Consider the following 16,502-nt stretch of genomic DNA (forward strand, 5'->3'; position numbering starts at 1 on the left):
TTGATGGCTTCAATGACAGCTTGTCAAAGTAATGCAGATTTAGTACTGCCTGTAACTACACCACACTGAAGGACTTTGGAGGGTGAAATTCCTGAAAGCCAGACATCAGCAGAATTCCCTTTTTCCCCTCTCCAGCTTACTTGTGCAATTGCACTCGTGCTTGGGGATTACATCTCTAACTCTTAATAAAGCCCACCATTGTTTTTCTGCTTTGTCTCTAGACAGTTGGAAACTAATACTCCAAACACAATAGAAGAGCAAAAATGGATGGAATAAATAAGAAGCAGTGGCCTATTTTTGACCACTGCTATCCCCTTGACAGCAGCCTCTGCAGCAGGCCCTGCATGCTGCCCAGCATCTCATCGTTTTTCAGGGACAGAGAAATTTGATAAATTATAGGATGTAGCTCCCTTCCCCCCATGTACTTTAATTTTATATCTACCAGTGTACAACTGTAATTATTTCTCTGAATAAGATCTTCAGCTTTTTTTTTTTTTTAATAGTCACAATCTAAAGACAGATGCAACATCAATTAGCTATGACAGGAATTATTTCAGCAGACATTTGAATCCAACACAAACACTGCGCTCTCCTCCACCTGTCTTTCAACATGATGTGAAGTCATAATAAACTCTTATTTCTGGCATTTGAATAGCTTTGGAAAGAACTGCTTTTTGTGCATAAATAGGCTTTGGATTTACGCAGGCAATACCGTGGAGGCCTGAAGTTTGGTGGGTCATGCTTGGCTTTGATCTGGAATGCCTGGTGGCTTTTGTCCCTGGCACTACTAATCATTAATGGTGGTTTCTCTACCTGTTGACAGTACACGGTGGCAAAACCACAACAGTAGCAATACTGCTTCAATAGCAGAAAACAGCTTACTGATCACAACTGCAAGGCTGTTCTGATGAGTAATTGTGGAAAGTGGGCCAGCAAGCACTTGGTCAGACTGCAAAGAGGTTTGGGAATGTACCACTGAATGGGATCTCGAGAAGGGATGGCTCCCTCGTGCCACTGCCCCGCTCTGGTGTCCCTCACGAGGGACGATCCCTTCGGCAGCTGTGGCACAGCTGTCACCAGCCGTCAGCCCGAGGGTTCCGAGGCCTGCGGGTGCCAGGCCAGGGGCAGAGTCCACTGAGCTCACCTGGACGTCTTGCCTTGGCCTCCCAAGTTGTACTTTTATTTCCAGTAACGATTTCTACAATCATACGTTCACATTTTCTTCAGGCTTATTCCCTTCTCTTTCCCCAGTACTCTTATTACACTCATGTTTTCCCTATAAATTCTATTTAAACCAGGTTTGTTTTTGAGATTAGATCAGAGCGTCTTCCTAAGTAGTGAATAGTTTGCTTCTTCACTCCATAAAAGGTAAAAGAAACTTGAATAATAACATAAGAAAGAACTGTCCGATTAGCTCTGGATCTAGCTGTTCAGAAGGAACTACAACAGCATACGAACAAGAGTTCATAAAGAATCCTTGGTGCTTTTCTGCCACTTTTTGCATCTTCATATTTATTCCCACCTGAGGCAAACCCTGAAGTATTTGACTCAGATCCAGTCAGAAACACCACAGGACAATTTGTGACAGCTCAGCATTTAAGGATGCTGAAGAACAAGAAAATCTGCTTGGGGAGGGCAGCAGAGAGAAGAAAACATAAAGGAAACATTAAGAACTGAAGCTGCTCATCCAGTCTGCAAAATAAGCTATGTTTTTATACAGCAAAACTATTCAACAGACATAACAGCAGCCACATTCTCATTATCTATGAACTTTTGTGGTGTTCTCAAAATGCTTTTAGAACAGTGAACTTGTTTTCAATTTGATGCGGAGGAGCCCTTACTTACCTTGCTAAGCACCATCCACTGGTGAGCTTCAGAGGGGCGACTGCGTGTAACACCCCTCAGTCTAAATGAAAGCTCCATGATCTGGTTCTACATAATGAAGAAAAAACCTTTCCCTGCAGCCAGTGAAAAAATTCTAAATTCTCTCTTCTCTCGTCATTGCATGGGCGATTTATGCACCCATTAATGTAAGTGTTTTTCTGAAAGTAATACACTTACGGCCTAATGCACCTCTGTGGAGCACTAATCGTACCCCTATTTTTAATTATCTAGAGGAAACTCCAGATATGAATCATCCAACTCAGGGAATTTATGCAATAAAAGCTTTTGAGGCAAGAGACCTACCTCACAAGAAACTGAGTAAGTCAAAATGTTTGCTAAAATTAAGGATCATCTGGTTCCCTTTGCTACCGGGTATTCTCCAGGGTGCACTACTGCAGCAAGCAAAGTTGTCATTAGCAGAAAGGGCAGATCTTGAAGAAAACAGTACGAAAAGGAGTCAGGTCCTATGTTTCAGACCAAAAAGGAAGAGAAACCTGGGAAAGGCAGATGAACAGGAGGGAGAAACTGGATAGCAGGAGCCATATATTGCTTTCTTGGCTTTCGAACGTCCAAGCCCCCAAGCTAAGCCATCGGCTAAAAACAGAATATCAAGAGTTGTTGTACAACCAAATGTGTGGGAGCCTTTTGTGTTCAATAACATCGACTGAAATTCAACTTTTTCTCCTTTGCGCAGAATGGGAAGGAAGATATTGATGACATTTGTCACTGCAAACGCTTTCACCAAGAACATATATACACCACGTTTTAGCTTGCTGGCTGTTTACTGAATGATCTTTCTTTCTTCTTCCCTCACACACAGCATGCCAGCAGCCAGTATGTAGTCTGCTGAAATGTTCACAAATAATTTTTCACTGCTTCTCGCCCACATTTATTTATAGGTGAATGTATTGTACACACAGCCAAGGTTATACATAGAATGCCTCTGTGTTAAAATGGAAAATGGTTGAATATCTCTATCATCATGTTTCATTTTTTAGAAACCATTACATTAATACAAGCCAGGATGTCATCCAAGCTATATCTTTAAATTTAATTTAAAAGCTGTCCTTTAATAAGTGAAAATAACCCCCAAAATAAATACAAAGATAAATGAACCCGTATTTCTTTGGTGTTTATAAGACTAATACTGCAATAATTTGCATGCATGCTTAGGTTTAGCAGTAGGCTTACTGCAGGTTCTAATTATAGTCTGAGGGTCTGATCCAACTCCCACTGAATGAGTGGCAAAAATCCAGTTGATTTCATGAAAGGTGAAATATAGACTGAATCTGGCACAGGACAAATACAACCAAACCTCTCTTAGATGAGAATCTGGAGCCATCTAGATATCTGCCAAGGAATGCACAGACATAATTAATGTCAGGACATCAATGAAGTCTTTGATATAACTTCATAATTCATATTTTTTGAAATTAGCTCTATATCAGCGGGAACCATACTTAAAGGCTCCTGTCAAAGAGAGAATTTTTAAGCACAGCCTGACATTAAAATCTTATCAACTCACTTGAAATTAAGTCAATGAAAAATTAAAGCTAATTTCTAATAAGCTTATGTTACATTCATAGACTAAAGGGCACTTGTTGAATCCAGAGCATATGCATACCTTTTCATATGGAAAAGCGTTTCACATTTGAAAGGCAGAGGCCAGAAGAGAGGCTAAAATGCACCATTTCAGACTGACTCTAAAAGTGTCTAGTTTTTCTGTCTGTTTAAAGCTAGTGTCAGGATACAGAATAATCACAGAAATAAATTATTAATTTAAAAATCTGGGATAAGACTGCCAAAAGTGATAAGTGCAAAGTGTAGTTTAGATAATGGGATTAGACATCTAGAAAATGCACGTTTAATAGGAACTTACTATTGCTCCATTCTGATATTTTATGCTTTGTATTAGAAACCATGAGAGTAAGAAACCGCCTGATTTTAATAAAAAGCCAACCCACAACATTATGAATTCTAAAATACTGTGGATCTCTTCTGCTAAAAACCCGTAGGTGCATAAAACAAGTCCTAGATTTTTCCTTGTTTTAAAGATGCGTGGAAAAGTCAGCTACCAATTATATCAGTATGTTTTTGGAGCTGATCTATTAACAGCAATATTTTGCCATGGAATTATTTTGGCTTCAACTTAGTACAGCTGCAGATAGGATCTGGCCCCAAGATTATAAAGTCCAATGAAGAAAAGTCATATTAATGCAAACAAAATGCATTTTATGGGAAGCTAAATGGATTTTTTTTTTTTTTCACAAAAGACAGACCAACTTTTGGCAAAGAACTCAGAAAAAGTCAAGTTAAAAATACCTTAGAGCTCACAGTCAAAGTGGCCACTGTTTCTTTAAAATTCAAAAAGGCCTTCCCTTGAGTAACAGGCTTATCAGTTTTACTGAATTAATGTGTCCACAGGAGGGAAGAAACATGTTTCTGTGGTTGAGTGACAGTGCAGATGTCACTCGCAGCCTGCAAATTCTCCCGAACGCGAAGGCTCATTCCTCAAAGCTCACCTTATCTGTAACCAGCCTAGGACTCCTGACCCCGTTAACTCGCTTATACAATCACACATGGAAATCCCTACAACTCGAGACCAGCACAACTCCCGTACGATATTTCTGGACATGATAAGAGACAATTAGGGTCTATGTTGCTCGCAATATATGAAAGTTATTGAGGTTGTAAAGGACAGCGCAATATATATTTTGATTTCCCATATGTAACGGCAAAGAGGGAGGGTGCTCTTATGAGACATGAATGAAGCCCAAAGGTGAAAAGTACCAATGCAATAACAAGATGTTTCTTCCTTACCAGCATATATTATTATCATACCTGTATTTGCCATCCTGCGTAATTAAGGAAAATCTATGAGGGGTTCTTTTATAATTAACTATGGGATGCACACTTCTCTATTTTCCATCTCACATCTACAGTACTATCCTATTTTCCCCACACACATTTAGGATGTTAAAATCTACCGAACAAACTTCAGCTTCAGATATTCAGAAAAGCTACTGAGTAAACTAGTTCAGTGGATAACTGAGATAGCATCGCGTTATGTAAAAAAGAATGTGATACAAAAAAAAGAAAGACAGAACTAAGATTCGGATAAGACAGCATTTCAGATTAAAGGAATTCAGATAAACAGGATTTTCACTGACCTTAACATTTACAGGAATGGAATATATCCCCCTGCAGATTGCTTCTTATTTAATCCCACTGTAATATCTGAAAGGTTAACAAAATACACACTGCCACAATTAACTTGAAGCACATTGAGTTGTTCCAGGGAGGAAATGAGTTTGCTGTGAATAGCAGCCAGGCCTGCAGCTTTCCTTTCCGTAATCTGTCTGCGAGCGGGACGTCTGACTGTGCACACGGACGGACTCGGGTCTCGGAGACAGGATGAGCAATAGCCACGTCTGGGTCACCAGAGTCCTGCTGCCCAGCTTGGGTTGAGCACAAAGGCAGCACCTCCAGAAATTAGAGGACAGATCAGTAGCTACGACCGATTTAATTACTGAAGGTCATACTGAGTGACCCAGCTAAAGGCTATGGAGTAATAACTAGCTGGTATCTGTGAGGAAGGCGTTTCTGGTGGGAACATGCTGCCTTGAGGAGACAGGACCCAGCTGCTGGGGTTTGCAGTTCAATTGGAAACCCCACACGGCTCTACCAGAGGAACGTCGCCTCCCCAGCGTCTGACCCACCTCAGCAAGGCTACCAGGGCATTCGGTCCCTTTCTGTCCAGTTTCAGGTTATTTACTAAGAGGAGCATAATTGAAATTTATGACCTTGTCACTGTCACTGAGCATCCAGGAGAGGAGGTTGCATCTGAGCGAGGTGACACCCATACCACATCTAGGACCTGTGTGCTTGCACAGTATTTCCAAGCAATGCTCCACCACGCATATTTCTGCACTTGCATTCTCTTAGAGGATTCACTGTGTGCCAGGTCCCTAATTAACCAAATGCAATTAGCACTGAAGCACTCAATTTTCAAGCATTTTCATTTTAACCTGCGTGTACACAAAATAACACCTCTTCCACAAATGACTCGTATGTCGGGAGCTTTAAGGCATCTGTGTGCACACATACACAGAGCTGCAAGCACAGAAGCGACATGTATCTAAAATGCATGGCAGATCTGGAGTAAGAGAAACCCTCATTAATCTTTAGAGAATAATCAGTCTAATCAGTCAAGACTTGATCCACCTGTGGGCTACACTTCTTCTTTCTAACCTAGTAATAGATATGAACATGTCTTCTTTTGATTTGAAGAGCACTATTTCTCTTATGAGGTCATGCATACGCAGCACTGGAGCAAGCTGGAGAACTCCAGTCGGTGCAAGGCTGAGCCTTGATTGCAGCTGACATTTCCTTCATGTGGAAGAGAATTCAGCTCTGCACTGTGACAACGGGTCACAGATCTGACCTTGTCCACATTCGAACACGTTTCACTTTGCTTGTACCACATCAGAATGTTTTACTGCTGTGGTTTTGGTCTTTTATGTACAAATATTATGTTTGCCACTCTATCTACAAAGCTGTTCGTGATACAACATGCCTGTGTACCTGGCACTGATGACAGGGCACAATCATCTTTAGATCAGATCTAACTTCTGCCTTTGACTGCACATGTGCAGTTCCCCACTGAACTGAATGGAAACTGTACATGTATGGCTCTAAGCAACTTGTTGCCAATGTGCTTATTTATGTATGCAGCTGGTTTGTTCAGCTTTGTGATCTCCTGGTTGACTTGTGGGAATCTCTTCATCATCTTCCCCTCTGCTGGGTACACCCAGCTCCTGAAAATTACCCTTCCCTAGCTGTAGACACAGAAGGGCATTGTCCTGAGTAATAGTCTCGATGGGTGCAGTTGTAACATCATAAAAGGATGGTACACTGTTATTAATGACAATGTATGCTACTCTTTATATGCCTTTTGATTCTTTTTCCAGTCTTCTTCCACACTCTTACCATCTATCAGTCTCTGAAGGTTTATATCGGTAACATCTTGAAAACCACTTTAAAGAAAATGGGTTCAATCTTCCCCTTGATCTTTACATAGAACATGACATCAAGAGGGGGTCCCACGTGTGGGATGAACATACAGACTATACTGTTTCAGATTAAGTTTTGTGGCTATTAGGATCAGAAAGCCACGTGAATTCTCTGCCTGGTGTGAGTGGGCAGGAAAACCTTCAGATGTTCCATGATCCTGAACTTTTCTGATCTTTTTCAGGCCATGCCTAATTAGTACCAAATTCAGAAAGCAAAAATTTAAGCCTGAATTATTTATCACATCATATTTATAAAATGCACTGCAATACACATCATGGCCTAATTCACAACAACTACAGACAAGATTAATCTTTCTCCGATGCCACACTCCTTAGTATGAAAATATAATTATTTAACAGAAGAGTTTCTTAAATTGCATGCTTTCAAACCGGTATGAACAGAATTTCTCCTGGTGTCTGGAGCTAAGACAAGTGGAAAAAACACTGAAAGCAGAATTGACAAAACACATGTTGGCTCTGTCTGTCTATCAGCATTTCCAGTGTGCACCTTACGTGGCCCTGTCAACATCTCAACTCCAACCTGGTCTCCAATACTAAAGTAATACTGTCCTCCCTGAAATGTGATCCTGAAGAAGTGAGTTCCTGAATTGCAGGGACACATGGAAGGATAAAGTGGCCAGTTTGCATTAAGTCCCTTACAAGTTAATATATATTTATCTTGCTCAATATGGAAATTAAAAGATATATATCAGAGAAACCATTCTTACCTTTACTTGGAGTAATTTGCATCTGCATTTGATGTACATTTATGGATGTGCATGGGAGTAAGTATAGGGTATTTGTTGCAAATGCTTTTGAAAGAAAGCCACATCTTTAGTCTGCATTGTCTGCAAAGTACATGTTCTGCAGTTTCTTCTGGAATGTTACATCCAGAAAGATGCGTAATAAACTTTTAGAGTGTATAAATATATCTCTTTAATTTAGCATACTTTTAAAGACCATTTTCTCCCTTAAAGAAACTCACAATGACTACAGGAAAGCCTACCAGCTTTTTCTCTGATGAACATCAAGAATGCACAGTAGGGTTTTAAAGCCTGATAAATGAATATATTGATGGTAAAGAGGTTCAGAGAAAGATTAATGCAGTCCAGTGAGTGAAGAATGCAAGCTGGAGGAGGAGATACTAGTGAGCTTATAAAATGGGTTTTCTTGTAGGAAAAACACCCTTCTTGGGCACACATGCCCAGTATCTTTGAAAAATAGCTTTATTATAAGCAGTGTGTAGAACCTCCTATTTTTGTGTTTTATTTAATTCTTAAAAGATTTTTTCTGTTGTACATTCTAGGTATAATTTCATGGCTTTTGCTTCATGCTTCTAGGAGCTGAGCTGCTGTGGTGATGTTCTCTAAATCAGAAATGGAAGGCATGCATTGGGTAAGGTGACCGTATCCCAGCTTTGGCTGCCTGACCAGCCTGCCTCACTCCACACATCCTTCCAACTTGTACTTGTTTGAAAAAAAAATAATTCTTCCAAGTGTATTGCTGTTAATATAAATGGATTTTGATTGTCAGTGCCACTGGTGGTTCTGCAGTTATGGGCAAGAACATGTTTATTTCCCTCCAGAGAGCTGAGGGAGACTAACCAGTATTTTAGGCAGCTAAGTGTGAAATACCGGTTGAGTCAATAAGTTGTCCCCGCTGCTGTTATGTGAGCTGTCAAAAGCTGGCAAAGAGACATATCGGACATATTGGTGTGGAGTCAAGTACAGGTCTGACTGTACTCCAGCCTGGACCCTCTGACTTCACTGAATATTCCTCTTTTCCTTTGTTCGATCACGAGATCTCTTTGTCAAACCAGCACTAATCTCCTCACCATAACTACCCTTCTGTGTGACAAGAAGCATGGGAAAAGTGGAAGAGCATAAAGACAATGTTTTGTGCCAAACCCGGGGTTTGTATGATGAAGCAGCTGCAATGACTCTTTGCATTCAGAAAACTCCAACCTGCACCCCCAGGTGTGATGGTTCAATGATTCACTGTACCCCAAATGAACACTTGTGGAAAGGGCTACTCAAGGAGAAAAGCTCTGCAGGATTTCTAGATGATCCGCATCCCTCCTGAGGATTCTTTTTACAGAAGGCTAACACTTGGCTCCACGTTTGGAGCCATCTTCAGCTCATCTGAATACAAATTTAATGAGTGTCAATTATTGTCACCATCATGAACGATTTAAATATGGGTAAGTTCAGCTGATCTTGTCTCAATCTATTATTTAAATATTTGCAGTCACAAGTCCAGTGCTATAACTGATGCAAGAGCAAAGCAAAACAACCTACCAACCCCACCAAAAACCCCAAACAACAAAACCCCCAAAGGTTTACAAAGGTAATTGCTAATTTTACCTGTCCAGCCTGCAAGGCAGCAGCAGTAACCTGTGACAGGATCGCACCCATCTGCGTGGCTACAGTCACAACGTTCGCTGCAATTAAGACCATATGTTCCATCCTTCCAAAAATATAAATACAAAAGTCTCTCAGTAATCAGTTTTTGTTCTAAAATGTGCAAAATCATCTATCATGTCCCTCTTAATGCTGAGTTGCATTTTTTAAATTAACACAGAGAGAAGACAGAAACAACTGAGTGCCTAACATTTCTATATAGAACCAAATGAGGAATCACTTTAAAAAATGATGTTCGAGAAAATGCAGATAACACGGCAATAGTTCTGGTAAAATATAATGCAAAGTATAATACATCTGCTTGACTGCTAGAACCCCAATCTGTTATTTAGACATGATTTCCTTCAGATATCTGCAGATAAATGAGATACTGACCTACGGCACATTTAGAAGAGCTACATGGGCTATGGCTTTACAGGGATTGCTAGACCACCCCAGCTGCACTTACAGGACACGGCTGGTCACAGAAGTCCCCTTGCCACCCAGGTGAGCAGAGACAAAAGCCATCGGACGGTCTGCATGCTGCTCCGTTTGTGCAATAACACGTCTGGTTACAGTTAAGACCCCAACTTCCACTGGAACATGGAATAGAGCAATCCACTCCTTGCCACCCTACAGAAATGCAGCAGAGAAACAGCATTTGGGATGTTTTAATGAAAAAAGCAGGGCAGAGATGGCAAGAAAGGCAGGTTGCAAACTGCAGCTCTTTGATTTAAAGATCAAGACCCGATCTTGGTGTAAACATAAGATTGACCCTTTAATTATGACCTCCTGACTTCATCCACCAGCATCTGTATGTACGGAATGTTGATATCGGTATCCCTGTGTTGGTTGTTTACCAGACTCAGGTGTCTGGTGCCTCTCTGGTAATGCCTGTCAGGCTGGAAGCCTCCTGATCAACAAGAATGCAAGAACCTTGCCCTTCCACGCTGCCTGTTTCTTACCTCATATTTTTTTGAGAATGCTCTTTAATATAAAGAAGGTATTACATCTATAAAAAGACCAAGGCCATCATTTCTAGCCATTAAGCCTCAAATCTTAACTACCAGCCGCACAATGGCTTTCATTACACTGCAGCTGTACGTAATGGAGTTGAGCAGTAACTCATGGTTTATACATGCTCATTAAATGGAGTTCTACTGTGATCCATTAACTCATGTTTGAAATGCCAGATTTTATTGTTATTTGCCTCACTTCTGTTTTAGGGCTTATGTATGCCACACAGCCATAGCTCAGGTTGGTATTCTGTGGGAAGGTGCTGCTGCATGGGGTACATAAGGGACACTGTGCCATGGAACGGTACAAGGTTTCTCAGGTGATTACTGGATACACGGGCTGTGCTCAGTTCTACGCACATACAGAAATTATGGACACATGTGGGAAGAAAAGAGGTTTGTCTTGCAATGTCCCCGAAGCAGGCAAGTCTTTTTCTTTCCCCAGATAAAGACATCCACATCCTGCAACCCCATGCTGGCTTAGGGGACAGGAGTCCTGCAGAAATGGGGCAGCAAAATGATAGAGAAAAAAACCCCAAGAGTTTGGGAATTGTTCTGCATCGCTCTGGAGAGGAGCTGTGGGTCTGCCAGCACACTTAGTTCTGTGACCTGTTCTTACGGCAGAGCAGTGAAGTCTGGCCCCTGTTCAGGGCAGAGACAAAACATACAGTCAAGCCGCTGTTGGGTTTTGATACTTGGGCAGATTGTTGAATTACGGACAGGCACAAGAAAATAGTGGAGTTACTGGCTGCACAGCTGTGCCACTGGAAAAGGGGAGAAGCGTTGATGCCAAATTGCAGACAATTGTTAAATCTGAATTTTGTTTACCTTCTTTGCAATAGCACAGACCATCCACAGGGGAACACGCACCATCATTTTTGCAATTACAAACTGATGAGCAATTGGTTCCGTAGGTTCCTGCCATGCAGGTAATGGTGCAGTCATCTCCCTGCAAACCAAAAAAGGACAGAGTCAGCTGAAGGAATCCAAATTGCAGGAAATTCCCATCTCTGCACAGGGAGGCTTTCTCTTCCAAAACAGTGAGCAGAGTGTTATGAGTTGATTGCTGAGTCTCAAGCACTTGTGCAGTCACCGCTGCTTCCCATGATTACGATGCAATTAACGCTTTGATTGACTTGGGGGGAAGGGACAAGTTTCTGGCATTCATTCAGCAGGAGGTGGGGAAGTTACAAAAACAAACCTCCTAGAACAGATGTTAGATCATTAAGCAAAACATCACTTATGAAACACTAATCACAAAATATACAGTCTGAAACCGTGCAAAGATTGCTCTGCATTTCTTGGAAAATATATTCTAAGAATCAGGTTGTTAAAAAGCTGAAGGATCTTGTACATGCTCATCTTCCACAGACTGGCAGAGAGAAAAACTACATGGCAGATGCATTAGACCTTTTTGATGCATAGCTGGTACCTGCACTTGTTTTCAATGAATTTGCATGAGATTGTGACTTTAGGAAGAACACTGAACAAGGAGCGATGCATCTGTCAGAGAGAGGAGGCACATAGAGCAGAACACACAAAGAGACCACCTCATGCCTCCATCTTATTTCTCCTTTAGGTGTGGGGAAAACAAGGGAAAGGAGAGTAAATACTTATATGATACAGAAATATAGAATATTTCAACAATAAATTATGGTACGCTGTATGCACTGATGAGCTTGTTTGGCTGAGAGACACAGTTCTTACTAATATTGTTCATCTGATACAACAAAGGAATTAAAATGTGAGCACAATTCTTTAAACCTACTTACTGTGTCCCATAGTTGGGTCTACATACGGTAGCACACACAAGGTTTTTTTTCTTCTTTTTCTGTGTGTAGTCCTGACTTTCACATCACAAATTAGCTCCTAAATTTACTTTTTCAGCGAGTCAAACCTTAATAATTTAGTTCTATGTCAGAGAAAGCTATCCTACTCCAAAGTTAAATAGTAACTACATTGTACAGTGTGACCTATACCATAGCTCAATGGAAAAGATATTGGTCAAAATGTATTTTTGCAGGTGAGAGGCTTCACTGTCTGATAGGAGGATCCATTTATCAGGAGATAAATGCACAAAATGTCAGGTTCCCTATGCCATGGCAAGTACATCCAGGAGCCTGTATATCACAGCATCCGACACTGAGACAGTAAAAGGAAATATGAACAGATTTTTGAGCACCATGGAGCCCCATATGCTTGCTGTAGCAGTTCTGCCTAGCACCAGTATGACTCATCCTGTTTTATACTAAAAACTTTGGTTTAAGGGGAAGTAAAAGAAAAGGTTAAAATAAGTACTGCTCAGAAATAAATCCTACGAGTGTGTGATTTTTGAGTGAAAGCTGTGTTTGTAAAAGATGCTATCTTTGACCTTGGTGGAGTAAAACAAGTTCCCCTGAAAAGGCCTGGCAGGAAAAGGTGCTGTCTCGACAGCCAGAACATCCGAAGGCGGCTGCCCCTCATTACCCTGCCAGCACGGCTCCGGAATGAGCTGCGGAACCCTGAGCAAGCGGGACGGCAGAGGGACATTCAGCCTCCACGCCTAATCAATCCTCAGCCTTTCTCCTGCCTGTGACAATTAGACAGCCAATTAGCAGCACTTAGAAAACCGTATCTTGTGTGAATGGAACTCCCAATTCATTCCATGTACAACACACCAGTGCTGGTACTGTTAATAATTTCTATGACAACTGACCTTTTCTGGATTTAAACTAGAAGTAAAAAAAAAAAAAAAAAATTAAAGCAAAGAGTAGAACACAGGGATGTGGAGCTAAAATATCCCCTTGGGAACCAGATGAACTAAACGAGCCCTGGGCCCTGGGTGGAAGCAGGAGGTGGATTTCCAGCTCCTCGGTGACTCCCTGGGACCACGGAGCAGCTCGTGTGACGTGTAGTTCTCCCTGGCCATGTGTGCGATGGTCTGGTGTGGATGCACCGGTTGTCTGTAGACTTGCTCTGCATGGAGGACAGTCGGACACTGGGTATCCCAAAGAACAGCTACAGTACACAAGCTATAATAAACAGCAGTCTCTTTCATCCTTATTCAACACGTCTTCCGGTTTTGGCATTTGCTGTAATATACTGTACTTTATGGACCAGCAGAGGTTGATGACTCTGGCTGTCCTCCTTACACGCACTTCCTTTGCAAACAAACCTTAACTGAAAAAATAAGTGGCTTAATGAGATTTGTGTCCCTGGTTTTGACAAGTAAGACTTTCAGAGCTCTCTGAGCGACAACTGCCAAATACAGTTAACTTCTTAATTACATAAGAGGAAAATGCACTTGAACTATAGCACTGGCTCTAAGATTTTATTAATTATAAATGCACACCCCGTTATTAACATTTTGAACTTGATTTGGGAGAATGACCTATGAAATTAAATGCATTCAGGTACTTTTAAAGATATGTAAATTCACCTCGCTCTCACCACCTGCCCAAATGAATAATGCTGCAGTGTATGTCTATGCAGTTGTTAATGAGTTATATATTCTGTTAAACTGATTTCAAATGTTGTGTATTGAATCTTCACTCTTGCAATATGGTACTTTATATTTTGTCCTATTTAGTAAAATTAATCAACAGCTGTGCTCCTTATGTTGATTATTCTTTTTTCTATTAAGATTGGGAGGTTAATGAGAGTAGTGGAATGTCTGGATGTGGTATACATGATAGGAAGGAGTAGCTTATTCAATCAAACACATACCCATGAAAATGTTAAAGCTATATTAAGAAATCTAGCTATAAATAACTTGGTATTTTACATCTCTGTTCTCCAAGTCAGAGTGATCCATGTGAACATCACAAATTTTCAAAAGTGCTTAATTTTCTTCATAATTTTCACTTAGAAGGTCCAGTTTATCAAAATATACCCCTGAAATCTATCCAATATATTCCTTCCTCATTTCAGGGGTCAGTTCTAACTCTAACATAACCAATTGAAAAACTCTCTATACTGGATGTTGTGTCAGGGTCAGGTTCAGTAAAAGCCCCTCTTTGTGTTGAAGCAGGATGTTCCTGTCCTTGGTTTTGCTTTACAACTTCCTGGGCCCTGATTGGTGAGATGACACCTCCATCCCACCCAGGACAGGGGTCCCACATCTCCACACAGCTGCTCAGAACCTAACACAAGTGAGCCTTTTTATGTTTGGAATCCAAATCTGACGGGAGTATCCCAACATAGCAAAGACACAGGATCCATGGCCCCTGGGACCCTAAAAAGTCATCTTTAAACCAAAATGAATGGTGACAATAATGCCACCAACACCACCTATATGACCTTCTGTACCTTTAAGTACTTCAGAAATACTATTGTTGCTGCAACTAAATGACAGACCATTCTAGCACCATGAGAGGTTTGGGCATATAGTTGTTATTGTTAATTCTCCCCTATGTATTGAGGGTTAGGTCCAAGGAACCAAATTCCATTAATAACTCAGGCTGCAAGCTCACATCCATCAGCATCAAATATTAATAGACTCACGAGGGCCAGAGCATACATCTTCCCGGCTGACAGTCAATAATATGTCTTGTTTCTGTTCAGGGAGAGGGGAAGATTTTCCTCCACAAAAATTATTATGGTACAATATTAGTAGGGCTTAAAGACACACTGCTGCCGTAGGTGTTGGTTGTGTTAACAAGCTCAGGACGCTTCAGAAAGAGTTTTCCCTGGATTAATGTTGCCCTAACAGATTAGATTCTTGTTTCTGTTAAAAATACATTCATGCTGTAAACAATATCAACTCCGTTTAAAATTATTTTCTGATGTTCAATACCAAGATTTGTATTTATTCCTGTGTGTTTTGTATCAGACCTTTAAATCCCTGAAATGCATTTCTGAAGGAAAAAAAAATGGTATCCCAGACGATAAGGGGAGTTAATAACTCAGCAATGATCAACACCACCGAGCGAAGTCCGCACGCCTACCTGATCTAAGTTTGACTATTTAAAGATGTGAAATTAAGGATTTCAGAAGGAGCTACCATCTATGGGAATAAATTTGCCTCAGAGGGCTGAAGCCTGGTTCCACTGAAGTCGGTGGCAAAACAGAAAATCAATTTTTCAAGGCCTCTGCAATGCAGAAGACTAACAGGGCTGTTATTGAACTTGGCCTCAAGTTTGTATGCTGAAAACCTATGTGATGGGTTTGTTCGAGTGTTCTTAAGGTTTAATCTCTCAAGGTGCCGAAAATCCTCAGCTCTCATGCAGATTATTAGGGGGGACTGACAACACTGAAAGGCAACATATTTGGACCTTTGGCAATCTGTAATGTGACTCCAACTAATCTGAGATCTTTAACATGGTATCTGATCTCCTCCCTCTCCCCCTTCTCACCTGTTTTCATGCCAGGCGAATTAGAGGTGCAACACCTGCCACCCGAGCAGGGAAGCTCGATTTTCCATTCTCAGAGCTCACAGTGCAGACATTAAATAGACGGGCATGGTGTGGTGCCATGTGTATGCAACGATAAACAGATCAGAAAGACAAAATGCAGGTGCTGTTTGTACCTGCTGTCTGTGTGTCTGGATAAGCTGATTGGTACGGATTTAGTACATAAAAGTATATATTCATATGTACACACATTACCTGGCACGCCAGTGTGCTGGTACACTGTGTCTGGGCACTGATGCAGATCACAGATACAGTCCTGTATATTTACTTATTTAATTGTGACATTTACAATTAACTCAAAGTGGTTCTCCACAAACATTCCCTCAAGGTAAACATATGGTATCCAGCCACACAAACTGTCAGAACAAACTAATTTCCCTAATGGTGTTCCAGTGGAAATTAATGTGCTCTTCACAAGCGTACTAGCCACAGTAGGAAACTCTCTACTTCTACTGGTCCTCTCCTCCACCCTAGAATCAAACAATTTATTCACGACCTTACTGTACAGCATCTTTAGTTTTCCAGACATAATGATGTCCTCTGGCAAAATTCCTTTCCCCTCTGGGTCTTACTAATTAGTCCCTGCAGATGCTATTATTGGTGCTAATGACAAAATGCAGAAAAAAGGTTGGGGAAGGATCTTGTGCCCCATACAAGCCAAGTTTGCAGGTAATCACTGTTACTAAGAACTGACAATTGTTCTTTTAACCACTTTGTAATGTTATATGAGGCAGCTGTGCT

General features: G+C 41.0%; 1 protein-coding gene across 14 annotated transcripts in view; it reads right to left on the minus strand.

The window, feature by feature from the left end:
* Positions 1-16,502, minus strand: part of MEGF11 (multiple EGF like domains 11) — a 277,366-nt gene that overhangs the window by 44,332 nt on the left and 216,532 nt on the right. For all 14 annotated transcript variants that reach the window (XR_010475229.1, XM_065075966.1, XM_065075957.1 and 11 more), the window contains 3 exons: positions 11,200-11,320; positions 9,825-9,988; positions 9,320-9,422 (listed from right to left, as the gene is read on the minus strand). Coding sequence is in view for 13 of the 14 variants with exons in the window: in XM_065075966.1 (XP_064932038.1) it covers positions 9,320-9,422; positions 9,825-9,988; positions 11,200-11,320 (388 nt within the window). In the remaining variant the exon portion in view is untranslated. The remainder of the gene's footprint in view (positions 1-9,319; positions 9,423-9,824; positions 9,989-11,199; positions 11,321-16,502) is intronic.

The sequence above is a fragment of the Columba livia genome, chromosome 11 (genome assembly GCF_036013475.1).
Source record: "Columba livia isolate bColLiv1 breed racing homer chromosome 11, bColLiv1.pat.W.v2, whole genome shotgun sequence".
In the NCBI taxonomy this organism is placed as follows: Eukaryota; Metazoa; Chordata; class Aves; order Columbiformes; family Columbidae; genus Columba; species Columba livia.